Source organism: Artibeus jamaicensis, unplaced genomic scaffold, assembly GCF_021234435.1.
Source record: "Artibeus jamaicensis isolate MK-2021 breed Jamaican fruit bat unplaced genomic scaffold, CSHL_Jam_final scaffold_474, whole genome shotgun sequence".
Taxonomy (NCBI): domain Eukaryota; kingdom Metazoa; phylum Chordata; class Mammalia; order Chiroptera; family Phyllostomidae; genus Artibeus; species Artibeus jamaicensis.
Window position 1 is genome coordinate 30,242,418 of NW_026522046.1, and position 27,687 is coordinate 30,270,104.

Consider the following 27,687-nt stretch of genomic DNA (forward strand, 5'->3'; position numbering starts at 1 on the left):
TCTAATCCGATTACAAGTGCAAGACAAGGGCTTATTCAAGAAGTAGTAGGGTGAGCATCCTAAAAAAAAAAGTGACAGAATAAGCATATTAAGAATAAGAGATAATTAAACATTTGGAAATCATGAGAACGCTGGCCAAGGTGCTTGGTTGTCATGACAAAGCCCAAAGAATCTACTGCAAACTTGACAGGCAGGTATCCAGGGAGAAGCCGAACAAGGAGGAAAAAGGCCAATATTTCCAAGAGGCAGTAAGAATATATTTTTCCAAATCTCTTTTGGGAATATACTTTCAGTATTATTTCTTCTTTGAGCTTCACAGCGTGAGTCTGATGACTGCGGATGAAGTAAAGGTGGGTATTGTAAAACAGGGATGATTTACTAACTGTCTGAACGCTCTTCCAGCTTTTTAATTCACCAAGAATCACCGAGGAATCTGTGGAATAGAAGGGGCCAGGCTCATATGGAGCAGCTGCATTCACTAGTGCTCACGAGTGCTCAAGAGTGCTGGGAGAGGCTGTCTAGAACCATCTGGTACCTTCCCCTTCACGCCTCCCTCAAATCCTAGAAGGGGCACTTTGGGGTTCTGTAATGTGGACCCTCCAGAAGCGCACTGAAGCCGGCTTGCACTGGCTGATAGCAGCCGACTGTATGCATCGGTCCTCACCTCCACATTCAGGGACCTCCCATTGGTTGCTTGAAAGCAGTCATGCTGTTAGTATTTCTACCACAGAAACCAGCAGACATAATAAATCAAGGCGATTCTTTTTTTTTTCTCTCCCAGAGAGCCGTTTGTTTAACATTTACAACACAGACGATCAGAAATCAACTACACATCTCATGATAAATATGAACTGAAAATTTCGACTGAATGGTATTTTAAATTAAAAAGTACATGAGACACGGAGAGAAATTTTGAAATTTGTTCAGCAATCTCTTAGCAAGAACGCAGGTCGGATTCTCCTGGTAAAGCAAGTATTTGGAACTTTCGATGTCGCCTGCCCTGCCCCCTCAGCTAGGTCAAAACACGCATTGTTCCTGCTAGGGTCGACCAAGAAGGAAGCAAAGCCATTTCTTGCTTATACATGCAGATGATGTCAAAGGTAGAACAGGTGGTCGAGTTTAAACTGTGTTATCCTGCGAATATAGGGCTTTACTCTCCAGGGGCATAATTAGTCTTTGTTCATAAATACTAAATGTAATTTTTAAAGGGTCAAGCTGTTTTCCCTTCAGGGAAAATTAACTAAGACACAATATCCGTCAAGGTACTTGTAAGCAAGTGATATCTTTCTATATACAGCATCAGTTTAAAAACCAGATGATATTTTTTTTATAATTCAGAAGTCAACCCACATGGGTCACTGTATTCCTTTGATGGGAAGGACAGCTGAACCAGGGCTTTCTTATGCCATCCATAATCAGAAAAGATGCAGAATATGTTCTATTAGAATGAATGAAAGAGGAAAGTTTAATGCCATCACTTAGAAATCTCAAGTCATTCTCTTCATTCCTATGAGCAAAGGAAAGATACCTATTTAGGAGGAAAAGTAATTCAACTTAGACATTTAAAAGTGAATGAGATACATTTTTTTTCAGTAGCTTTTGTCATCTTTTCGATTCTCTATTCTAATGAGTCACTTAAATCCCAAAAGGTAATTTTCAACTCTACTTTTCTCCTCTTTATTCGTCTTTTTTTTTTCATAAATCAGGCTATACAAATTCTCAAGAAGGCAGTAATTAAACATTATACTTACTACCTTCATCAATACATCTATGCTTAAATATGAATAAGTTGAGAGGATCTCTAAATAAAATATCAGGAATCAAATAAAATTACATTTATAAGTAGTAAATAAACTTGTATATAATTTTTAAGTTCCTTGAACACAGTCTGTTTTTTAAATTTTAGTAATTCTTTATATAAATTTTGACTCTTCATGGGATGTCAGAAGCTGTCCTCACTGACACGGTATGAAATTTAATATTCTAAAGCAAACAAATCCATTTTTTCTTGAATAGCACCCACGAAAACACTCATTTCCTACTTTATGCACAAGCATACACAGCCTCACACCTCCATCTTCACTGTTAACGTCCCCAGTGTTTCCTGTCCCACGGGCCCTAGGCAGCCACACAGTTCTAATCTCAACGTGAGTTCTCATTCCTCTATCGCCATCCATATCCTGACAAGCTGACAATACAAGACATGGGCCAACCTATCTCTGACTCTTTGTATCTCCCTGCTTTGTTCACTTCGTGTTTTCTCCTTGAGGCTGAAGTTTTCCTGATCAGTTACAGTGCTCATTCATATGTCAGTCCACAACCAGGAGATACTGTGGGAGAAGCAACATAAAGAAACAAGAATAAAGTGGGAAAATGGGAAACACCTTGGGAGATTTAATTTCTCTGCCACTTTTCTGCATATTCTTTCTTCTGTCCCCCTGCCCCGGAAAAAAAAGAACACACACACTCAGAACCCTGGTTATTACAAGACTGAAAGGAAAGGAACCTCTAAGCAACCCTCCCACCTTTGCTCTCCGGCAGCCTTCCTGCTCAAGACTGCCTCTCAGGGACAGGACCTAGGACCAAAGACAGTCCCACCACTGTCTTTGTTTACATTACACATTGCGATGTTCTAAAACCCGCACAACAGTCATCGGATGTCATCAAGGCAGATGCCTGCTATCATAACTCAGAGGTGAGCTTTGAGATGTGAAGTGAGGATCATGGAACTAGTGAACGGCAGTGGTCTTGGCTACAATCAGGGCTTCTGACAACTGGCCAAGCTCCTTCCCCTGTGGCCTTCACGGACCACAGAGGAGATCACCCGCCACCATGACCAATCCTGAGAGCCTCCCCAATTACGTCCTCCCAGCAGCTTAGTGGGGACAGGGCACCCTCTGTAATTCAGGACTGTGTGATCTCTGCTGAGAAGACGGGGAAGGGGAGCCCAAAACTCACATCAATAGTAACCAGTGAATTTGGAGACAGAACTCAGTCTTATTCCCGGGCTGTCCCTCCACCATAGGACTCACTGCATTTGGGATTCTAAGCATGGTAACATCACAGGGGAGATGTATGACTTTGAGTTCAAATGTATTTGGAGGACTGTAAGAACACACACATGCACAGACACATACATGCAATACACACATACATATACAAACCTCCTCTGGGATAGAGAAAATAATTATACTGATATAATTTTAAAAACTAAAACAAGTCATTACTATCATAAAGTTAATGTCCTGAGAAATATGGTAATATTATTTTACTCCACATAATTTCCATTTTCAAGGTAGATATATGCCCTTTTAGGGACTCTACTCCCAGAACAGATATCATTAACAGCTAAACATGCAACTCTTAAGAATTACAGAAAAAAGGGAAGAAATATCTGTATATTATTTAAAACCAGGACACTTTTTAAGGGGGTCCTTTGTTAGGCAAACCTGCATTACTAAGTAGTATTCTTGCCTCCATATATATTACATTCTAGGGTTCAGTTGTTTCTTTTAAGGAGTAGATGCTGATCAAGATATTTTATAAAGGAGTAACATGCTTAACTCATAAAAGTTTAATGCTGTTATTGACGCATAAAAACTGGGAAAGACACTAAGTTTCTACTCAATCTCAGAAGAGAACAAAGTAACGAATTCTCTGGACAGTCTTTATATGTAGAACACGTGCTGGGATATTTGTTTATTTCGGTGTGAGGCTATAAAAACTGCATCTGAGTGTAACAGAATACAAGCCAGTAGACTGCTGCTTCAGCACACATTGTAATGAATCGGAAGACAGTTTTAAAAAATGAAACACAGGAAAACAGACGCTTGCCTCGTGACTGTCACCACCTCTGCTGTGCTGCTGCACTGGAGCTCTAGATATGGGACTCAAACGAAAGCACAGTCTCCACTTCACACCACTGCGGGACTCCTGCTTCCCCCCATGACAAACACAGGGTCATGAAATGAGGTCAGATGCAATCTTGCATGTGTTTGTATGTATGTACTGAAGTCAGTATGCTGCAGAGCCACAATGGCCACTCCTGCTATTACTGGTCATCAGTTCACCTGGGCAGCAGGTTCTATGCTAAAGAACATGCTCCATGGTGACTCCCTTGTGTCCTGGGGGGGGGCATCAAGCCAACACGTGGCAGCAATGTGTGATAGCTCGTGCTACATCTTCACTCTGTGCTTTTGATTAAGTTTATCTGAATATTGAAATCAGCTGGAAGCAGATTAAACAATTCTTGGAAATAAAGTACATTTAGTGGAAAATTTTCATATTAAATTGGTTTTGAAATTCATACTTTTTAAAAGAATAGGGGAACACTTATAGTCAGTATATTAGTCTAAATTGTGGACTGCACCTAATAACAGAGTGAACCTACCAGTATCCTGTCATCTGCTCACTAATTAATGACTGCATTTTTCTAACAGAATGCTCATTTGACAATGAAAGAAAATAACATCTGAAGGAAAATGTCAATTCTACAATCTTATCCAACTTCATTGTTTTTAAACTTCGTGGTACCTTAAATCATGTGCAAATATCTTATGCTAGAACTAAAATGTGAATTTTGTCTCAGTTTCCAGGATTATCAAATGCATAGGAATGCAAAAGGCCAAAGTTCAAAATATTTTGCTTCCTTTTAATCAATCAACATCAAATTATAGTCACTCTCTAATTCTTAGCTTAGTCAAAAATTTAACCATTTATACTCTAAGCACATAATCCTTGGCATTAAATGTGTAAAGCAAACTTAAACTGGACATAGGCTCCGCCCCATGCGGTTGCACACTCAAACTCATTTAAACCCTGCCTTCACACTGTAGGACAGGTAATGTCATTGCCAAGTTCCAGGCTGTAGTATGAGGTCGACCTGGTATGCAAACAAAGGAAGTCTGGCTCGTATGTCCCACTACCGAATCATGATGCCAGTTTTCCTGTCAGACATTTGGGCAGGAATCGAGTGCTATTCTTTTCTTTCTAATACTTTCACTTAGCTATTTGCTCATTCTTTCCCTCAATAAACATGTCTTGAGCACCCAAATAAGTTCCACGTGCTAGAGGAATAATAATAAATAATAAGAAATTTATGCCTGAAAAACAGATAAAAATTTCTCTAGCAGCAAAAACTTGAGGAGCATCATTTTAACACCCAGCTATTTGTGCATGCCGTCACTCCAGCAATACTAGGGGGGCACGTACACCATGGTGCCAGCCAGTACAGGTACCCAGCTAAGGCTCCCAGTCCCTGCTGCACCCCAGAGGCCTGAAACCTTGGTAACAATCATAACAGAAACCACCGTAGTAGGGTTCCCTGGGGCCGTCTCCCACAGTCTGGGGAATGGAAAGACCCAGGGAGGCTGGGAGGAGGACCCGTCACTGCTACTGAGTCTGGAAGGACAGGTAGTCATTAATTAAGAAAACAAGAATGGGAAGGCTTTCACGAGAAGGCAGAATGATGAGAAGTACAAGTGTGAGACAGTGAGATGTGTGTAAAAAGCTCCAGGGAGGCTGGAGCGCAGAGTCCAGACTGAGAGTTGTTCAAGGGGGTGGACCAGGGAAAAGTCCTGCTTCAATTTATAATTCCAATGAAATTAAAGTACCTTCTCATGCTTTCCTGGACGCTTTCAGGAGAAAATAAGATGTCTGGGCAACTGCACAGCAGTCACAATCAATCACTGTTTTAAATGGCTTTTGGATAATAGTGATAAAAATATGAAAAATAAGTATATGAAAAGCCATCATTTGCCACATTTTACTTATTTAAATATCTTGTCTCGCCCCTCAATTTTTCCCTTCCCTACTTGTTTGTTAATTGAAATAAAACCAAATAGTTTCAAGAGGAATAAAATCAAGTGGCATACATTATAAACTTTATAGCTTTACATCATTTAGAAATTTAAACAGGTATAAAATTTCAGTTTCAATATAATATTGGGTCTAAAGCCATGAAAACAGTAGCTATAATCATTTTGTGTCTATGGAGCCACAAAGATGATCATTTATATAAAAAGTAAAGAGTGGATTAGTAGCAACCATAAAACAAATAGTTAACAGATTTTCTATAAATAGACATATTTACTATGTTTTCTAAATCAGAGGCTAAGACAACCTTTCACTTTAGCTTTTGCTTAGAATTCCTTTTGCTAAGAACGAAACAGAAAACATAACTATTATTCTAACCAAGGGATTTGTGTTTAGAGTAGAGATCAGACAAAAAGTTAAAGACATCACCTGATTTTATTTGGCTGACAGAGACAGTGGTATAAACCACAGGATTTAGCAAACATTTGCTGCACAAATGTTTCTTTTTGTAATTATTTTCTTTTCAGTGAAATGCTTCCACTTTTCACAATGAATTATGATTACAATTTTTATCTGGGTTTGGAAGTATCTACTCCTGAGGTCTAAGTTGTGTTTTGTTATGTCTTAAGTTTCTTTTTAACCAGGATAAAACAAGAGTCTGATTTCATAACCTTTCCCAGTGATCTGAAATTAAGGATTTGTTTTACAAACACCTTTTGAGGTGCGCATGGGTAGCTAATCAGCCTTCCATACTGTACTCCCATGAACAGGCTGGGCTACAAGGCCTTCCCCTGATAGCACGGGCTTTTGATGCTAGTGAAATGCATTAGGGGATGGCATGAAAAGGGAGCTCGTTAAGCAATGTGTAGCAGAGGGCAAAACATGTCCTCTGCCCTCGCAAAATTTACAGTCAAGATGGGACCATAAGCAAAGCAAAGCACAACTGCAGGATTTAAAAATCAATACACAGAGGAGTGTGAACACAAGGCAGTGAGCCACCAACAGCAAACAAGGCGAAACTGCAGGTGGGGGCAGGGGAGGTGGTGCTCGGAGAGGAATCCCCCTGGCTGAGCACCTTCTCCTTCCACTTGCCTCCCAGGAAGGGTTGGCTTCATCTGCCTGCCTAAGGTCAACCTCTCCAGTCACTTTTTGACCTCTTTTCAACTTCTCCGAGACACAGTACTCTCCCCATCCCTACTTTCATGAGTCTTCATTCTTTTCCTCTTTGATGACTCCTGGGCCTTCCTTTACTAGAATAAAGTTTCCGTGGGTGGAATAAACCTCCACTCTTCTACGACAATCTTTTCCTGCTGAGTTCTTCTGCGCCCATCCATGTCTTTTTATTACTGGATTTCTTTACAGAGTTGTCTAGATTTGAGTCCTACTACCTACCTTCCAATTTACTAGTGACTCGTCTCGGAATCTGGTTCGCCAAGGGGATTTTACCTCCTGCCTCCCAGTTCTACTCAGATTGCTTTCTCAAACGTTACTCTCCAGGCTGAGTGTCCTTTTCTCATTCCTCGTCCTCTCTGTGGCCACTGGCACCAGGAACCACCCTACTTCTCTTTTGTCTTTCTTGACAATGTACCATCTTCCTTTTCTACTACTTATTAATCTGCATGTTCTCTGTCATGTTCTCTGACTTTTCTCCACTCAGACTGCTCATTATCTGGCAATCACTAAGATCTCATTTGTATCCCTCCTTCTGACTGGAACACAGACCTGTCCTGTAATATACGACCCTATCACATTCCGTGTGAATGACCTTCACACGCTTTTTCTGTAAATTCCACCATCCCCAACCAAATCAGTTACCTGGTCCCTGGTCATTTTACCTAAAAAGTAAAAACACATCAATATCGTACTTTCATCACTAGTACATGTTGTACATATATTTATATGTTTAATATGATGGCAATATAAAGAGAACACACATATATTTCACTGGCCATGCCCCATACCTCATCACCCAAACAACACACCTCCACACCACTTCCAGCTAACTTTCCTAACACTGAGAATGTTGACTGACAGAACAGTAGCATTACACAAAACATTTATGTGCTCACTTTTTAACTACCACATTAATTTTCCTGAAATATCCGTGAGTGGGCTATGTGATTTTTATTGTTCAAGATGGACTACTTATGAAAAATAAGAACTGAATAATTCCCTATTATTATGATGACTAAAAGATTAGTCCAAAATAACAGTCAGCTTTCTAGTTTAGTCATTTCCTCTAGGCTTTGTAGAAACAGTACAAAACTTTCTACAGTAAAGCTAAGATAAAATCAAAAGCTAGTGTTTTGATAAGATGCTTATTCAGAAATCCAAGTTTCCACTTTTTTTAACATGCCATGGATATGTTACATTCAGCTATTCACTTACAAAATAATACGAAATAAGTTTCCAGTTGTTCTACTTACTAAATAAAGCCACCGATGTTTGTGTTTTTTTAAATGTTGTTTATGTACTTTTTCAAGCTATGAAATAAGACACTGTAGGTAACACTAGTCAAAAACTAGCTCCATAAATTGGTACCAAGATAAATAACTGCAACAGCTAGAAATAATTACATAGTAACCCCTGAAGAACTGTTGTTCGAGTATTTTCGAATGTCTACAGAGTGTGTTTACACAAGTTCTATTTAGCACAAGGGATACATTCCTGGGGAATGAGTCCCGAGAGAGGGCATGATTGCCGGAACGGAACGTATGTTGATGAGAACTTGCTTCCCTGCCGGCGGAGGCTTTTCTCGGCAACTTCCACCCGTTTATTTCTCTTTCTGTTCCCTGGCTCAGTGAGGTTTATGATGCTTCCATAACATCCTAAGACTTCCAAGCCTTATGTTCAGATGGATATTTAACCTGTTTCTTCAAACGTTTCCTCCCATAGTTAAAAACCTGCTAGGATAGGGTCAAGTCCAATGCTTTCTGTCACCAGCCAAAACGCCTAGTATACTTTTGGGTGTTGCTGTTGCTGGCTAAATGGTTAAAAATATGTAGTACATGGTGTTCCTTAAATAACAGTTGCCATCAAAACCAAATGAAAATAGGGATTTAAAAAACACTAAGTTCTTCTAAACCGCTGCACTTTTCTTAATCCATTTCTATTGAAAACCCATATTCTATTTATTTAGGAAGCAGTTACATGGACCATTGTTTATTTTTAGACTAATACTAACTGCCCTTTTGCTTACAATTTGTGTATTCTCATCTAATAATTTCCAAAAGTTTCATAAACATTAAATAATTCAACCTACATAAATAATACCTTATAACCTACACAGTCCCCATCCCACTACAGTCCTCATCACTGTTACCAAAAGAGAAAATAAGGAATGTTTTTCAATGAATTTTAGAGTACTCTAAAATAAGCACTGTTCCCTAAAATAATACACAGGAAGTAGACTGTGTTGCCAATAAGCGTATCCAGCCATTCAACTACTCATTCACTCATTGATTTTAACCAGAACATATTCACTTATTCAATAAACATGTATTTACTTATCTTGCTGTTGAGGAAATAATATACTTTGTTGGCATAGTGAATTCTGTCTTTTCTAGTGTTTATTAAACTCTTTTGGACAACAGACACCAGTCTCAAAATTGCAGAATAAATTTTAAAGATGATCTTGGTTTCTACAATTTATGGCTTATCTTGAAGAAAAGACAGAGTTTGGACTCTTTCCTCCCACCCTGCTATTCTTCTAAAGGATTAAAATTCATCCTACTAATTATATTGTAAAAACAATCATTACACTTTCAGTTTTAGTGCTCACGAGAGCAACATACAATTGTGTCATTAGTGGGCAAGTTTCAGAGAAAAAAATTACTTTTTATGGTGTAATGTTAAACTTGCATTTATACTGCCTTTTAGACAAATGCATCTCTTCATAAACAAGATGAAGTAGACCCCACAAAAGGGGCCGTGCAGTGAACTATCTCCACTGGATTTTATTCAGTCTGGGGGCGGGGGGTACCACGGAGGCTACACTGCCAAGGCCACAGGCTACACAGGTAGTGACATGGTGACTAAGCAGAGACCTGTCACAAGAGACTGCATTACAGAGTCAAAGTTCAGTGATGTCGCCATCTCTGTCCATGATTTTTACTCTTCTCTGCTATAAAGATCCTGACTGCCATCAAAAATACCAAGAACGTTATGAACCCTAAGTAGAAACTGACCTGATTCCATAAAAATTAGTATATTTGAGTTACAAGTAGCAAATAGCCTATTTGAAGACTTAAGCATAACATCTGAAGACTTTAACATGAAATCTGGAGACAAACATAATTAAAATACTTTTGAAATGGAAAATCATAACAAAATAATTAAGGGGTTATTTTAATTCCTTTTGAGGTTCTGTTATTTTAAGAAATAACAAATCATTTTTCAAAAATAATGAACTTTATCTCTTGGCCTGTTACTTTTCAAAACAATAAAGATACTTAAAAATAAGTTTTGTCCTATAATAAACTTAGAAATCAAATTTTGCTCTGAGCTAAGATGTCCTTTTTAAGATTACCTTTTTCCGTATGGTAATCTTAATATAATAGAGTTAGGTACCTCTTTGTTACATGAGAATTTATTAAATGTTTGTTTGCAAATATGTCAATACAGTTCTGAAACTAAAATTACATAAAAGAAAGTATAAGCTCAATCCCTTAATCCTGGACTTTGAAAATTTTACCCTTTGAGACAGCATGGATATGGACCTGGAGAGCATTATGTTAAGTAAAATGAGCAAGTCACAGAAAGATGAGTACCGTATGAAATCACTCATATGTGGAATCTAATGAACAAAGTGAACTAACAAGCCAAACAGAGACAGATGCATAGATGGAGAGCAGGCTGACAATTATGGGGGGTGAGTAGGGAGGGTGGGTGTGGAGGGATCAAGCAGAAAGGAAAAAGGACTGAAACTCCCGCTGACTCTCAGTTTTACCTTTTTATAAGAATGTCGATTCCCATCAGCCCTATCTTCTAAGACAGGAGGCAAAATAACCCCTTCTATTAGAAACTAGCCATAAAATAAAAACAACAGCAAAAAAATCATAACCTCAAAAATCTAGGACATGGAAGGTACTGTTCTGCATGGTTTAAGCTTATTAGTTTACTTAATTCACAAAATAATCCTGGAGGTTTTTTTATTATCCCCGTGATACAGATTAGATATCTGAGGCTGAGAGAAGTCTAGTAACCTATCCGAGGAAACACAGCAATAAGGAAGTGGAGCTGGGGTTTGAGCCCATGTCAACTCGCTACAGAGACGGTGCTCTGCATGGGAAAGCTAAACTACTGTATTTGCATTTCTACTTAGAGATGGTGTGAGAGTTCGTGTCTGCCGATTATAAACACACACGCAGGTAAACACATGGACAGTGGTTTAACGATACAACTGACCGTGTAAATAAAAACAGTATTCTTAAAACATTTGTTTGGCTTGTTCCATGTGGCAAATTTAACTTTTTAAATTGCAAGGTTCTTTAAGAAATTCCTGCATTGACGGACGACTGCCAGATAAGCAGTCAAGAGGCTGATGATTACCACACACCACTTACGTTGTTTATAATATTTCTTTTCTCAGCGTTGACACTTTTATTTCCAATGACAAACTTCTCCTACAGGAGAGATCCCACCGATTGCATTTGTACCACTGCCTCGAATGTTTTTAAAAGGGTAAAGCAGACCAGATTAAACAGCCAAGCACAGGTCCAGAGCAAGGGCTGGGAGAAGAGAAAACAGTACTCAGGTACCTAAGTTATTCCATGTGCAAAGGATTTTATGATGCTTTTACCTTCTCTAAGTTAGTACACAGTGCTTCCAAGTTTCTCGAACTTAGTACCTAATTAAAACTCACAGAACGGGTTGCCAAGATTAAAAGCAGGCATTAGGAAAGAAGAAACAAGGAAAAAAAGGAAAAAGTACTGCCAGGTGTTTCTACCTACGAATCACAAATAGTATACTGGATGCCCACATAACCTGGGGGTGCAGAGATGATTAAAGAGACCAGCAGGGAGTCAGTACCTTGCACTTCCTGCCCTAGGCATGTGTGAGCCTGCACGTGTGAGTCATTTCCACCTGGGTGCGTGTGTGTATATTCACACCGAGAGGAAGAGTTTGCAAGCACGCTGGAAAATAAAAGCATGGAAGAAGCCTACTTTTCTATACCAAATAAAGCATACGTGTTAGCAACAATTTTTCCATTCTTGGACTCAATTTTTTGTTTACTTTCATATCAGTGTGTGCTTTTCAAAGCCAAATTCTTAACACGTGTAATAACTTAGCACTGGATTTAGGAGTTTGATCTTGAGATACTCGGAAAAGAGCCGTGCTATCTTAATATTACAGAAGCTCTGCCGGGACGTACGTTCTTGTTCAAATGAAGGAGACACAAATGTTCACGGAAACATTTGGTTTGATTCCAACTCTTAGTTGAAGTTTTCTAAACAACTGACTTTCAGGTGCCAGCACACACATCCTGGGACTACATGAGAGGAGCTGGTGTGTCTGGCCTGAATCTACCCCACTGAGTAATTAGAACACCTGATCAGATACCAAAAAATACCATTATGGCAATTTAAATATCAACATAACTGTTGAAGTTAACACTAGGCATAATTAATTTTCTTTGTTCTTTTTAGTATGTTTTATGCTTTTAATATAGACTTTGATTAAAAGATGTTTTAATCTTGTTATCTGGGGGAATATATATCAAAAGAGTGCAAAATTTATAATGAAAAAAGCTCAACATTTTACCAATTATCCCCCACAAATATTTCAGCTTTAAGAATTACTCTGACTTCCCACATCATCCCCATAAGCTCTTAGTTTTGTATTCTTGTACTACCAATTATAATTTTACAATACTACATATTTAAAACCATATTTTTGATAACTTCTTCATTTAAGTATACACATTAATGACATATTTACAGATTCATTTTCCTCAGGTCTCTGGCACCAAAGTTGAGTTTTTAATGCCGGCATACTATTTATAACTGTATGAAAAAGCAAATGTAAATGGACCTCAGTAGCCTTTAATTCTGGAAATATGTTCTCTGCTTGAAAGTTTTCAAATGATTTGAAATACTTTTTTCATACACCCATTAATCAGGCTACACAGACAGCTTCCACTCTGCCAGGTCCCCAAACCAGTCACTACAAAGATTCTGGACATTTGGCTCCCTGGTCCACCCCCGGGATCTGCCTTAACCCTGCCTGTGTCCCTGAGGGAGACACAGGCATCCTGACCTTTCTGCAGGGCAACCGATGCCTTCCTGCAAGGTATCCTGCGCTTCTTGCTTCCCATCACACAGTTTGTACAGGGCTGAAATTCCAATCCTTGGAAGCCTTACCTCTAGAGTTTTCCTTTAACCACTAAACTACACTCCTTTTCTCATCAGTATACACAATGTTGTGATTTATTCATCATAAATGGTACAGGTGGGGATGGAAGGCAGTGTCCGAGTCCAGAGAAAGCATGACTTTTGCTTTGTGGCTCCTGTTATTGCTGTTGCTCACAGAAAGAGTGTATGTGTGTATGCGTTTCTGTTTTACTTAAGTTTTCCAATCGCACGGATTTGGGCCTGAATTCAGGCTCGAACACTTTCTAGTTGTGTGACCTTGGGGAAATGACATAATAACATCAACAATTTATTGGCTCTTTTCTATATGTTAGCCATTGTGCTAAGTGCTTGGCGTACACCGACTCATTACATTAAATTAAATATTCATAAAAGCCCTCACAAGAGATAATATTATTGATATTTTAGAGCAGATGGGACTACTCTGAGACGGTAATAAGCAATAACCTTTCCAAGGTCAAACAGCCAGTGAGTGAACAACAGTAGCCCAAACTGAGTCAGAAGAGGCTTAAGCAGATGCATCTGGCTGGCACTCTGCCATGACAGGGTGAGGACCGAATCTGGGAATGAGCACTCACTCCAGTGCTTCCAGCTGGAAAGGGGCTCTGAGCATGGACACTTGAGCCCCACATCCTGGGTTCGAATCCTTGTGTCCAGCTACGACATCTCTGCAGGTTATTTAACTTCTCTGGGCTTCGGTTTCTTCATTTGCTAAACATAAAATAATAACACCACCTACCTCAGGATGTTGTTTGAAGAATAAATGAGATGATGATTATAATGGGACTGGAGGTGGTAGGTCATCAATAACTTATTATTAACTACAGAGATAACTTTAATTTTGACTAATTCCGATCCAGCTGACTTTTATTCCCACATAACAAAATAAATAACCCACAGGAATATTTTATTTTTGAAGTGCAAAACTCCTCTAATGGATCACAAATGTCAGTACCTGGGCTCATCCTGAGTCCCTTCTCTCAGGTGCAGGTCTGTTCTCCTCTCTCTTTCCTGCCTGGACACATCTAACAAGACCAGTGACTCGGGTTTATTCGTTACAACAAAGGGAATTTATGATATCATAAAGGGCTTACATTTGACATTTCTCAATATCTATTGAAAGTATTTTGCTCACAGCCCACCGGCCAGGACAGATCTCACACTCCCCAATAAGGGACAAAGAGTAACTAGGAATTCTGAGGCAAGAGTCTTCCATGTTGAGTGATGGCAGACACTCAGGGACAAGAAAGATGGGGTCGAGACCTCACTTTGAAAAACAGGGTAAGACTTTCGTGATTCTCCACGAGTAAGTGCTTCATATTTTTTCTTAAATCAGTGTTATAAATTCCTATGCCAAAAATACTCCAACTATTTTTCAAATTAAACTTCCTGAAAAAAGAATTCATAGTTTACATTCTTAATTTTGCACACAGCTTTTTTCTTAGGTCCATTTTGGGCCTTGAGACCATCTTGGACATCATGGCTGGGTTACAACTGTATCTCCCAAGGAGCCGCACAGAAGGAGCCTGAGCATGGCCTGTGGAAATGATGGTAGGTATCCAGTGAAGTCAGGAAACAATGGAGTTTGAAGTAATATTTTTAACTCAGTGACCAGAAAGCATTTGATTAATAAATACAGCAAAAGTTTTCATGCAAATGTAATGTACATTCATTCCACTTTAAGGATGTCACAAAAAAACAGCTATCTTTAAAGATGCAAGCAAAGGAATTTTTCAAGTTTGGAAACAGTGGAAGTCAATTAAAAATTTTAGCTTAGAAAAAGAAAATAAACTGCTTTTATTTGCACAAACAGAAAACAAACTGCCTATAATTTGCACATTGTTCTAATTTTTCAATTCTAACAATTGAATATTTCACATAATGGCCCAATTTACAGGATCATAAATGGAAATAAACAGCATGCCAGAAGTTCTATAGTTCCTTCAAAAAGAAAATATTTTAATGGTTTTTCAACAGTACTTTTCAAAGTCCCACTGTAATACAATCCACACTAAACGAGGCAGACATTAAAAAGGAATTCAAAAGGCCTCAACCAAGCTCCAATGCACAAGAAGCCCGTGTTTGTCAGCCAGGCTTAGACACACTTGGTGCTGAAGAAAATCTCTTCAGTTCCTACAATCCATTCATCACTCTGCAGACATTGGTGAGGTGACCTCTCAAACGTACTGCAACTTCAGGAAACAGCACTGCATGGGCCTGGACACTGGATCAGGATTCAGTGCCTGGGATCCTGGCCTTGGCCCTGGGCTTCAGATATTTTGAGTTATTGGACCTCTATTTCTAAGACCTTTACGGCACCACTATTGTTTTACATCACATACCTTTTCTACAAGCCCCCACAGTAATCACTAAACTCTAAATATTACTGTATTGTGTCCTGCTTTTGTGAAGTTACTTTATTGATAAAATATTAAATACAGTAAATACCACTAATTCACTATGTCCCATTAAAAATATTTTGAAGTTATTTTAAAGTTTTAAAGTAATTTTATAAATGTCCATAAGTTCAATCTATCACTTTATCTTAATATTTAATTAAATCATTTAAAATTATATATGTGTGTATACATATATATTCCATTTACTCTCTTGTCTCAGGAAAATACAAGAATTTCAGATAAATTTTTAAAAAAGAGAGAAAAAAGCACTTAATAGGCCCACTTAAGAACAAAGCAAACTCCTACTTAAGACTGTGCAATACATTTTCAAAAACTGCAAACTCATTATCAATATTGAGAATGAAAGCATTAAAATTTCCCTTTTCCAGTTTTACACTTGAAATCTATTACCCAATTTACTATAGTAGAAAAACTTAAAAACTTTCTGTCCAGAGGAAATAAAAATTAGGTATTACCAAGTACAAGTACAATGTTGTTGAACACGTTTTAGTTTTAAAAACAAGCATGGCAAGTAAGCACTACCAGGAATAAATCTCATTTTTCAGTTTGTAAAGCTATTAGTACAAACACCCTTCGTTTTCGCCTTTAAAACCGCCACTGCATTTTCAGTTACTGAAGTGAAAGAGCTTCAGTGTGACAGCGGCTAATAGCCTTGATTCCAACTATAAGGAATCAATTATGAGATTAAGTCCATTGAAAACGAGGGGGAAAAGAAGACGTGATTTGATAGTAAAGGCTGCCGAAGAGCTCACATTAGCGGAAGTGCCTTAATATCATTTCACAGATTCATGCCCATGAATGGAGGCAGGGTGAAGAACACAGGGTGATAAATAAATATGCATTGCCACAAAAGCTAAAATGCTGAAGAAACAATTGTGTTGTTCACTCTCAGATGCTCCTGATCTCTCTCCCACCCCTCATCACGCACGAAGGCCCCACATATATCCTCCATCCAGGTTATTCACACCCATATGGAATCATTTCCCCCCCCCAAAAAAAAACTAGGAGCAGGGGAATAATCCCCTGTTAAAAAATAAGAAACAGGAAGCAAAGCCCTAAAAGAGAGAGAACTGCTACATTTAGAATGCTAAGCAGTAATTTTTGACAAAGAACAACCATGCACCCTACCACTATCAATATCTGAGCTGTTCTTCTTACGCCTTTTGAGTTAATGATGGGTTTAGAAATTTGGGTGGAAGAATTTGAGGATATAATCATTTAACAGTTTTTGTTTTAAACATTAACAAGCAGGTAAACAGAATACAGGCTTTGGAAAAATAAATCTTTTCTGTTTTATTTTTAACTGTTTTAATTCTCGATTAGATTTCTCTTTCTAGATACACCATGTAGATTGTGGAAGAGAAACAAAATGTTTCATAGATTCCATTGCTATTCAGTCTACATTAAACCCATGTGTTTAGCTTCTAAACAGCTTCCTAGAGAAATCAGAATCTTACCTTTACATATCTTCTGGAGAGGTTTCGTGATGCTTTGAAAATTCCTGAGGTCTATGTCAAACGGCCATTCTCTTGCTCCCAGGGTCTTAGGGGCTTGGAGAAATCCCAACACCTGCTGCTACCACTGAGTGTCGAGGCTGGGAAAGCTCCAGGGTTTTGCCAGCAGGATCACTGTGCCACAGCCAAAGCTTGGGAAGCCTTAACAACTGAAAGCAAGTGTAGAAGGCAACGTGGTACCCAGCACTGGGCTCAATTGTAGCAGCAGGGGGAGGAATATTCCGGCCCTCACAAGGGTTTAAAGGCAGCCATCAGGGAACCCAAGGCTCTGTCAACGGGCAGGGCTAGGGAAGTGGGGACAGGGCCACACAGCAGGGGACAACTTCCCTGGGGGAAGGGGCACAACTAGCACAGAGCTCAGGTAGCGCTTGAAAAGAATCACCCAAATTCCCCGACAGAACACAAGAAGCGATGGCGAAATGCAACAAAATACATGGAGGTAGGCCATTCTAGCATCCCCGTAAGACAGCCAAAAACACAGTGGATGGGAAATGGAGCTCTAGTTCTAGAAAGAAAAGTAAGGAAGACACATTATAGTACATGCCTACTGCAGTCAAGGTTAAAAATCTACCGTTTCATAAAATTCCTAAATCCTGCCACTATAACACTTAAATATTAAGATAAGGAAATGTACAAATATAAAATGTCACAGGCTACAAGGCAACAGAGGTTAAAAGGCAAAGTTGTCCGTTATTAAAGGAGAAAATAAGACGGAGTGAAGGTTAAATTGAAAAAGAATTAAAACTGCTTTTAAAATAAGTACAACATGTTTCATCGAATACATCACTTTCTATCATGAGCAGAGGAGGGATACTGAAGGAATTCAATGAGATAAGAGAAGGAGATGAAGAAGCAGCAGCAAGTGGACAAAGACTGTTCAGAGATGAAAAGCAGAGAGGCAGTGAAAAGGGGAAAGGGGGCGGAAAGGGAAATGCGATTAACGTAGTAGGTTTCCAATGCCCCGTCACAGACACTGCTCACTAGGTTCTCCCAAACCTGGGACTTCGTAATGTTATATTTTCCACAGAGATGCTTACAGCCTCATAACCACTCTTCACAGTTCCCTATCTGCTCAAAAGCCTTATTTTAGGAGCCCACCGAGTATTAAATACTAAACAGCTACAAGAGACAGACCCTAAGACAATCTTGCTTTTAATGAGCTGGAAAAAATCAAATCAGTGACTAAATATAAACTCTGACAAAACTTTAGTAATCCCTAATATGTATCAAAATAAAAACAATCAGACTCATTTAGGAACTGGCAGTTTTTCAAGACCAGAAGCAAGTTAACCAACACTGTGTACTTATTTTAGAATTAAATAAGAAGAAACTCTACTACCTCAGGTATTTACTTATATTTTTTTAACCCAAGTTAAAAAAGAGTAATAAATAATCTACTTTACTTGGTGACAAATAGCTCAAATAATCTTGTGTTGGAGAACGTTGGTTTCCATCCTTCACCTGATTCATACATATGTAAATATGTATAAATATACATGTTTTGTTGTATATAATGTTATTACATGCACAGTTTAATGAACAAGTAGCTCTTGCTTGGGCAAACTCATTTATGTCCATTAAGTCAGACATTTTTATAAAATAACCCTTAATCTACAAAATAGTCAGTATTGCCCAGGCAGCTAGTATTGAAAATTTGAGAGAATTGAGATTTTAGCAGGGAAGGGGATGAGGAATCCAAATTTCCTTCTAAAAATACTTCCGTCAAATAAACAGTGCCCAAGTTTAGATGTTGATTTAAACTAAAGCTTAACTTTTTAAAGCATATCTTGTCAATATGCTAGGTCTGCAGAAGAAAACATTTAGTGAACCCCTGCGGTCAAAACCAAATGGAAGCGGGTTTCTTAATGTCAAAAATCAATTATGTGTTTTCAATCCCACTCATGGAAATCTATTTCAGCAATCTGAACAATAAAAACTAAAAAAAAAAAGTTCAAGAGAAGACAAGGAGATGAGTAACTACTGCCAATGTGAAATGGAAGAGTCCATTTATAAAGCTCTTCAGATTAGATGGTATGTCAGGATTATTATCAGTGGAAATAGAAAAACTGGTAATGGCTTTTTAAAAGTACGTGTTATATTGCTAGTAACTAAAGTATCCTACTAAAGCAATAAGACCAGACCGTCTAAACCAGTGTTTCCCTGTTGCTAAGCATCACGGGGGCACATTTTCATAAACGTGCTCAGTTGCACCCCTACACCTAGTCTGGCAATACAGAAGGTGCCCAATAAATATTTAACAGGCTGAGCGGCGATACCAGATGTTCAAAGGCACTCCTCCAAAAGACGGTGTCTTGGGGGTTGGAGGAGGGGGTATGGTGAAATAAATTTCTTAAAAATTAAAGTTAAACAGGTAAATTCTTCCCACATGACTTGCCAGAGCCTTTATTATGTTACTATAAATTCCTAAACTTCACCTTAAATCTACCTTTTTTATGAAATGACTGTTCATCATAGATTAATTATTCTTAAAAAAATGTGATTCACACCTCCATGGCAAACTTAATATTTCTATATTTTCCAATCTTGGAAAATAAAGACATAAGTAAACTATTTATTGGAACATAGTCATGTCCATTAAAAATTATAAGGTGGAAGAAATATGTAAGTACTTCAAATCGCATAGTAGACTTAGTAAAAAAAAAAAAGGCCTTCTGGCCCTGGCTGGTGTAGCTCAGAAGATTGAGCACAGGCCTGTGAAGCAAAGGGTCACAGGTTTGATACCCCAGTCAGGGAGCATGCCTCAGTTGCAGGCCAGGTCCCCAGTAGGGGGCGAGTGAGAGGCAACCACACATTGATGTTTCTCTCCCTCTCTGTCTCTATCCCTTCCCCTCTTTCTAAAAATAAATAAATAACATCTTTTTTTTTAAATAGCCTCTGCTTCAGGGAAAGAAAATTTGAGATTGAGAAAATTTTAGAGTGAGAAAAACTGAAACAGCTCATTCAAATTATTCACCTTCTCGATAAAGAAATCTGCTTAAGGAAAGTAATGTGTATTGGTACATAAATGCACTGGCAATGAAGCTTCTTCATCGCTGATGTCCCAGACCCATCCTGTGCAACTGTCTAATATTACCAGTATTTTACCAATTTGCTTACATAATTATCTTAAATTGAAAAGAATATTCCTGAAAAGTGTTAAAATATGCAAATTCAGTGATTTCTTAAATTAAAATTCTATACTGTTGTGAAAAAAGGAGGTGCTCATTTAGAATTAAAAGGAAGAATAATTGCTTTCCTATACTATAAACTCATTTTTTTAAAATCACTCTGGGTCTAGTGAATAACAAAAGTAAAGATCAAATAGTGACAGAAATTCCATGAGAAACTGTGCTCCCTAGACTGAAGTCTCTAACAAACTTCAGAATTAGTATCTTCAAGTAGTAATATATATGTTACAGCCAGGAAAAATATATATGTATACATAAACATTACTTATGGAACTGATGCAGGATCACAGGATCAGGTCACTGGTGATAGAACTATGATTCCTCTCTAAGACAACGTGCTGATGTCCAGGTGAGCAGACGCCGTTTTCCCACGGATGCTGTTTTCCCACGGATGCCATCTCAGTCCTTGACAGAGCAAGCCTACCCAAAAGGTGTCAGCTCACTGGCTCCCCGTTTGCCTTAGTCACTCACCAGCATCCATTAGCCAACTCCACGCTTTATCTTCAATAGATAAGATACGGCTTCTTCTTGCCATGTTGCCATGAAAAGGATCCAGAAGGTTCCCTTAAACATTTCCTGAAACTGCTGCAGCACCAAGAGTAAAGGATATGCCAGGTTAGCCACGCTTCCTTCCCAGCAATATTAGCAGCAGCAGTGGCAGCAGAAGCTGGAGCAGACCATTTAGACCCAGCTCCTTGCAGGATGGTAGCCAAGCACTCGGTTTACTCTGCACCTAAACAGAGTTTACCCCTCTGTTTGCACCTTGCTGACAGTGTCAAAACTGGTGTTTTCCTGGGATCATGCTCAGAATCTGCTCCCAAATAAGGCGATAAGTATACAGCAACTGTGAAATCCTAAGGTTTTAATTCTATGAAAAACATGTTCTCTTAAAGGTGTAATTTAATATTAAAAAGGCTTGATGAATCCTTTTTAAAATTTCATTCACCTTTCCGGTCCTAGTAAGCAAGTGGATTGCTCTAAAATTTCCTGTTAATGAAAGAGGGGATGTTACCATATAAAAGAAATGGCATCATGCAATTTTGGTCATTTCTTTCCTAATATTCTATCTGCCTTCCTGGCATAGAATCGCTTTTTTTTTTTTGCCAATGCGAATGTTTTCATAATCTTTACAACACTGCCAACAGATGGGGAAATATCAGGTCTTATGATCCTTATGTTACAGAAAGAACAATGACTTCTTTGCTTCTATCTTTCACTCCCATTTTGATGGTATTGATGAGTTTGTCTTCTGCCCAGTGGTGTTCAACTGAATTAGTGGCTAAAATATGGCTGAACAATAGAATTAAGCAGGTCATCAACAAAGCATTTACTTTACGCAACTAATTTATTCAGAGCTAAAATCCTATAGATATAAAAAGTATCTAGAGATTTTTTAAATTTGCAGTAGCTCTACAAAGGATAAGTAAAAACAGATTATTTTCCTAATAAGCATTTACTTATTAGAGAAAAATGATGAGCTCCAAGATATGTGTTCTCTGTACAGTGGAGAGTAACAATTCTAATTGGCAACCCTGAAACCCTACGTACACAGATCCTGAGCAGAGTATGCTGCTGGTGCATTAATGTTCACTTCATTATCAAAGCAGTAAGAAACTTCACAGGTTCTCTTCATCATCAAAGTAACACGGACAAATAGCTAACACTCTAAACAGTCATGAAGGGCCCGGCATCATTCCCGGTGTTTCACGTGTGTCGTCCCATTTAATCCTCACAGCAACTACAGACCAGACATTATTATTGCCCCATTTCACAAATAAGGAAACTGAGGCTCAGTCAGGTTACACCACAGGTTTAAGGTCATAGAGCTTGATCTGTGAAGCCAGGCTGATCTGAAGCCAGGCAGTAGGGCTCCAGAACTGATGCTCTCAAAGCATTTCACTAAAATTGCAACATTAGTTTTGAGTTCCGTTAATTTGTGTTTTGTAAGTTTGCCTTTAATAAACAGACATTAAAACATGTACATAAAATTAAGATTTCATAATAGGTAATATATGTGGTATTTAATGTGTGTCCTCAAGTTCTATCAGTCCTTTACGCGCATTCATTTATTTCAGATTCACAACAACCCAACAAGGTAGACAGACTCCCAATTTGGTGCATATCTGAGGGATACAAAGCATAGAGTGTTTGGTAAACTGCCAGAGATCAAACAACTATCAAGAAATAACTACTAAGTAGCGAGTGTAAGTCTTCCGTCCAGGGAATCCTGCTCCTGCATTATGGTTTTAAGTCCACACCAACCCTCTACTTCCTCTTGAAAGCTGATGGCATGATCGACACTTAGGGAAAGAGTAAGGAATTTCAGGTTTGGAGAGAACCCCAGTGAAAGGAGGGTGGTCCCCCTATCCCGGTCTCTTTTCAAAAACTTAACATGTATAAAGTACATTAAGCTTATATAATACACAATTCCACTATCTGGAAAGACACTATCTGGAAAGACATCCATTCCTCTTCATGATGACTAAAAACTTAATTCATAATGCTTTATAGCTTATATAATACACAATTCCACTATCTGGAAAGACACTATCTGGAAAGACATCCATTCCTCTTCATGATGCTTACTAATTTAAGGAATTAACAAATGCTTTATGTGATTCTCAGATTTTAAAAAAGTCAAGGACAAATGCAGTTTTAGCCTTTTTTTCAAGTGTATCATATCTTCAGAGGCACTAACAATAACCTTATTATCATCACAGAGACAGTCAGTCGTTCTGTTTTGAGGGATTATCATCACTGGCAGTCATTTGTATATTTTACTCCCATCATGGGCAAATAAATGTAATTTTGTGCAGGGCCAAGACAATAATTGGGAGCTTAGAAGAAGCTTTAGAAATCCAGGGATTAAAAGAGCATGATAGAAGACTCTTTAAAAAAAAAAAACAAAAACCCAGGGATCATCCTTGTGATGGGGAAGAACTAACTCTGGGCGGAGAGACTTGTTTGAATAGTCAGCGGCTGAAATGGCCTTCCTTGAATTTGCTCTTGGGGACATACAGCCATCTGGGTCATCTCAGACAGCCCAGATCAAGAATCTACATCCCAAATGTAAGATGCAAACCAATGAAGAACACTGAAACCAACCTATCTCTTTAATTGGACAGCAAGCCTACCTTCCTCTCTAGACTAATTTTGGTTAGCTTCAACTGTTTTGGCTTTAACCAAATATAAATTAGCACAAGAAACCATGAACACTTCAGAAAGACAATACAGTCATGGTGAATGCATCAACCCTTTGTTAGAATTTAGCCACAAAAGCTGTAAGAAATTGCAGGCATTTGGTGACATTTTGCAAGAAGAAATTTAGGTGTCTGCATGGCATAGTTTGAGGTGATGCATTTGAGTCTATTTACACTCAATCATTTTTATAATCAGAAATGTCCACAGAAGGAAGATGTCAATTCTTTACCTCTTTCTAGACAACTATCTCAGTTGCAAAATTCTTGAACAGTGATATTATACACTGTACCTGCATAAGCCTGGTTTTCTCTTTAGCTGAAAACAAGATTTATTTGTCTTCAATGTTAACATTGAATGAATGCAAAACTTAATCAAAAATTCTAAATACATTTGGATCTGTTGGGTGAGCAAGACAAAGTGACCCCCATAGACTTTTACATAAGACACCTCATAACACATGATTTTTATTACTTTGGCAATACAAAGTGATACACTGGGAAGACCATGACTCACTTATGCAGTCATACAAATATATATATTTTAATTTTTCTGACTGCTAGACTTATCGAGTGCAGTTACAATTCTTATTTCTTGCTGATGTTCATACCAGTGCAATTAAAAACAGAAACTTAAGTGCTACTTTTAGAAAAATCAACCAACACAAGTTAGATGAATAAATTAACATCTTATACTTCAACTCTAACTGGATATACCCCCCTCTCATTAATTCCTTCAACTTGGCTTTATCTGGAAAGACACTATTTAAGGTGGTACTCGGGTCAAAACAGGTGAAGCTGCAGTGAGCTCCCCAGCTTCTCCTAGAAACCAAACAATGCACCAACTACAACCAATCCTTAACTAATACTAAGCCAGCCAAATATAAACTGGTGACCTAAAAGAGAAAAGCTCTAATTATGCATTACAATTTCCTGAGTCATTCTATTCTGTCCTCACAACTTTATGCTTTAAATAAACCTAAACACTGGCTAAAAAAAAAATCTGCAAGCAACTCAATAGGACTTCATGTTTCCAAACCAGGAGCAGGAAGAGCTTTCAATGTTTGAGATAACGTTTGTTTTGGGTAGTTTGGAAAACAAACATTTCCTATGCAGTTATTCCCAGGAGACAGAGAGTATGTGTAGGGAAAGCCTGAAAGAGTGTCTGTGTTTTTGTGGGTAGGGTGGAGAGGGGGAAAGAGAGAGAAGCCGGGAAGGAGGGAGAGAGAGAGAGATTTTGTTCAGCAGTAATTTGGTGTTCACGTAAACTGTTTATTTTGGGCTGGAGTTAGAATTTACCTCAACAAGTTATGTGCAAGTGATCCATGAAAGTGCTGCAGTTTATCACTAAATCAACAGGTAACACCCACCTGATAGCCTATCACATTTCTATGAATTCGATGACACGGAACAACATATTCCACCTGGTTACACAAAATAATAGAAGTCTTGAATCTCTAAATTAGATAAATTTGATAGCTTTTTATCCTTTGGTATCTATTTGACAAATTTTCATTACACAACCTTGAGTATTATTATTCCCACTTGATAAATGAGAATGCTTGGAGATGTTGAAACAGTGCCCAGCGCGTTCTGTCCCACGAAAGCCCAAATATCTTGGGTAAAAGCTCCACCAAGCAACACGCACACACGTGATGTTGACTATTTCATTTCTCTTCTTAAGGACTACTATATATATGAAATATAAAGAGTTACAACTTATATGTTTAGGGATTCATAAAAATAATTCTTAAAATATTTGGAGGTTACTACTCCTTTAGTTGTCACAGAAGTACATGTACAGGTGAAAATTATTTCAAACCAAATAGCATACATATTTTAAGATGCCCAAGATACTTTTATTTTATTCAACACTTGAATATAGTAGAACCTTAGTTTGTTTCAAAAGGGAGAAACTTTTCTTTGCGCACATTTGACATCGCTAGCTGGCCAAAGAGAAGTCACCTCGGCTGAGGGAAAACTTCATTCTTTTACTTTTACAGGGTTCTCTTAATCCCCAATACAAAATTTTCTCCGTTTGTTTTTGTTTGTTGTCAATACAAATATTGTATTTTTAAATTTAATGTGACCAGTGTTATTCCCTTTTTTTTTCCCGAAAGCCCACTTTTGTTCTCGTAGCATGTCACTTGCAGCTCTACATTCCTGTTTTAAAATATTTCTTCCCCTAACTCTCCACCTTTTTTTTTCCTTCCAGAAGTGACTAATCTTCCTGTTATTCTACTCTGTCAGTTTTTCCCCTGGTAGGTATTCTTTTCATGTTGTGTAACAATTACTTTTTACCTACTTCTTTTAGAACTTTATGACTGTATCCTTGATGCTAGCTTTCTGTTTCAACAAATTAAAATCGTCAATATCTGTGTGTGAAGCAAATTTTTTGACAACTTTTGTGCTATGCAGATCAAGGTTTTTTCCTCAATCAAAAATGCAAGTATTCTTTCAACTGATATAACATAAATGCCCATTCACTGATCTTCAAAGGTAAACTTAGTCTAATCCTCAGAGTTACCAGATATCACAATTAAAGGGCTATGCTTTTCATCTCTTTTAAAAACCTTAATAAAATGCCAGCAAAGCAAACTTAATACCAACTCTAAACATCTCTTTCTCCCCAGAACTTTTATCCATAACATCATAAAACATGTTAGCAGAGACTTGTAAGCAGAAATGTAAAGTTTTTTCATCTTCCTGATTTTCAACGGCAAGAAAATACTTTTAAGTATACGCCACAAATTTGCATTCTGCCTTAATCTCAAATAATCGGAACAGCTAAATGATACCAGCTTAGCATTAGTAAGAGTTTCTATTCTAGAAAAGATATCTAAGAAGAGTTTTAGAATTATAATGACTACTTAAATAATATTACCTAAAATTTACAACACAGTCTCACATGCCTACCAAAACCATGTAAAGCATAACCTCGGGTCTACATAGTACATCTTCTGATGAATTCAGCTTTATATCATGGTCACTATCTCAGAGTGTAGTCACAGAACTCCCTAAAGAAAGGAGCGTCTTACTAGTCCCATTCACACAGGCTATGGTGATCCAAAAGCTTTAGAAATTCTACATTCTCTAAAATATAAAACCACCTTTAAAACTCCTAAGAAAACACTTTAATTAGAGGAGATAAAGACAGCCATAAAATGTCAGCCTCTCTTCCCTACAACAGAAGTTGAATTAAGTCCAAACACTTGCTAATGTTAACATAGCACAGGAGCCTGTCACTTACTTTTCGTTTGGGGGGAATCCCCATTATTTCTTCGTCTTATTTTCCCAAATAATAAAGACGTCCTTGTCTGTCACATGTAGTGACATATGGAAATATTTCACTTTGGGTCGGCAGGAACAACTCAATTTTCTAATCCCCTTTTTTGTCCTGTTTTAGACACTAGGGCCAGAGAAAAATACTAAAAGCAGCTAAAAGCAGCTAAAAATACTGTAGTTCAAACATGTAGCATAGAACACGAAGTACTATAATAACCAAAACAGATTCAAAACATGTTTGCTTTTTAATCACATCACACTGTGAGTAGAAAGCAAATCCAAACTTCATAGTCCATGAAAAAGCGGAGCACGGAGCGACATCCGCTGCAGGTAGCACAGAGCTTGCCAAGGAAAACCAGGCTCAATAAATAGCCTCCGAGTGACTACATTCCATTATATAGACATATAGTCACAGTAAAAAATAAAAGGGGGATTACTTGGCACCATGGAAAGTAATGTTATCGAAATGCATTAATCAAAAAAAATTGGAGAAATAATTCAAAGAATTTCCCCAAGAAAACCTTTGTAAAAAATTCATTAGAGTGCTTTAAACATATCTATAATTACATCTGTGTCTTATACTAGAAGATAATGTCTGGTTCTGAAAATTGATAGAATCATGCATTTTCTCCACCTTCTTGATATAAACCGTATTGTGGAGTCGCCAATTGTTACCAAGGGAAAGTTCTTTATAGAAAAATTACAGGTAATAAATGCAGGGGGGTGTTATAATGAAAATCCCTTCAAAAACCACAGAACGATAAAATAATCAACAATGGGGTAAAACTACTGGTTCCAATTCTGATGAAGAACTTCCATGGGGTTGGCCCTGGCTCACCTGAACTCATTTAGATTTCTGTATCATTAACATAATTTTATTGACCAATGTCACCCCAATA

The 27,687-nt window shown here is 38.0% G+C and overlaps 1 protein-coding gene across 13 annotated transcripts in view; it reads right to left on the reverse strand.

Moving 5' to 3' along the window:
• MBNL1 (muscleblind like splicing regulator 1) overlaps positions 1-27,687 on the reverse strand; it is a 188,813-nt gene that overhangs the window by 82,594 nt on the left and 78,532 nt on the right. The window contains exon 2 of one of the 13 annotated variants that reach the window (XM_037141124.2): positions 20,778-20,891. The exons of 11 other annotated variants lie outside the window; for them this stretch is intronic. In XM_037141124.2, the coding sequence (XP_036997019.1) occupies positions 20,778-20,783 (6 nt within the window). In that variant the 5' untranslated portion in view covers positions 20,784-20,891. Of the gene's footprint in view, positions 1-17,061; positions 17,624-20,777; positions 20,892-27,687 lie in introns of all 13 variants that reach the window. One more of the 13 variants, XM_037141128.2, reaches the window with a different exon arrangement.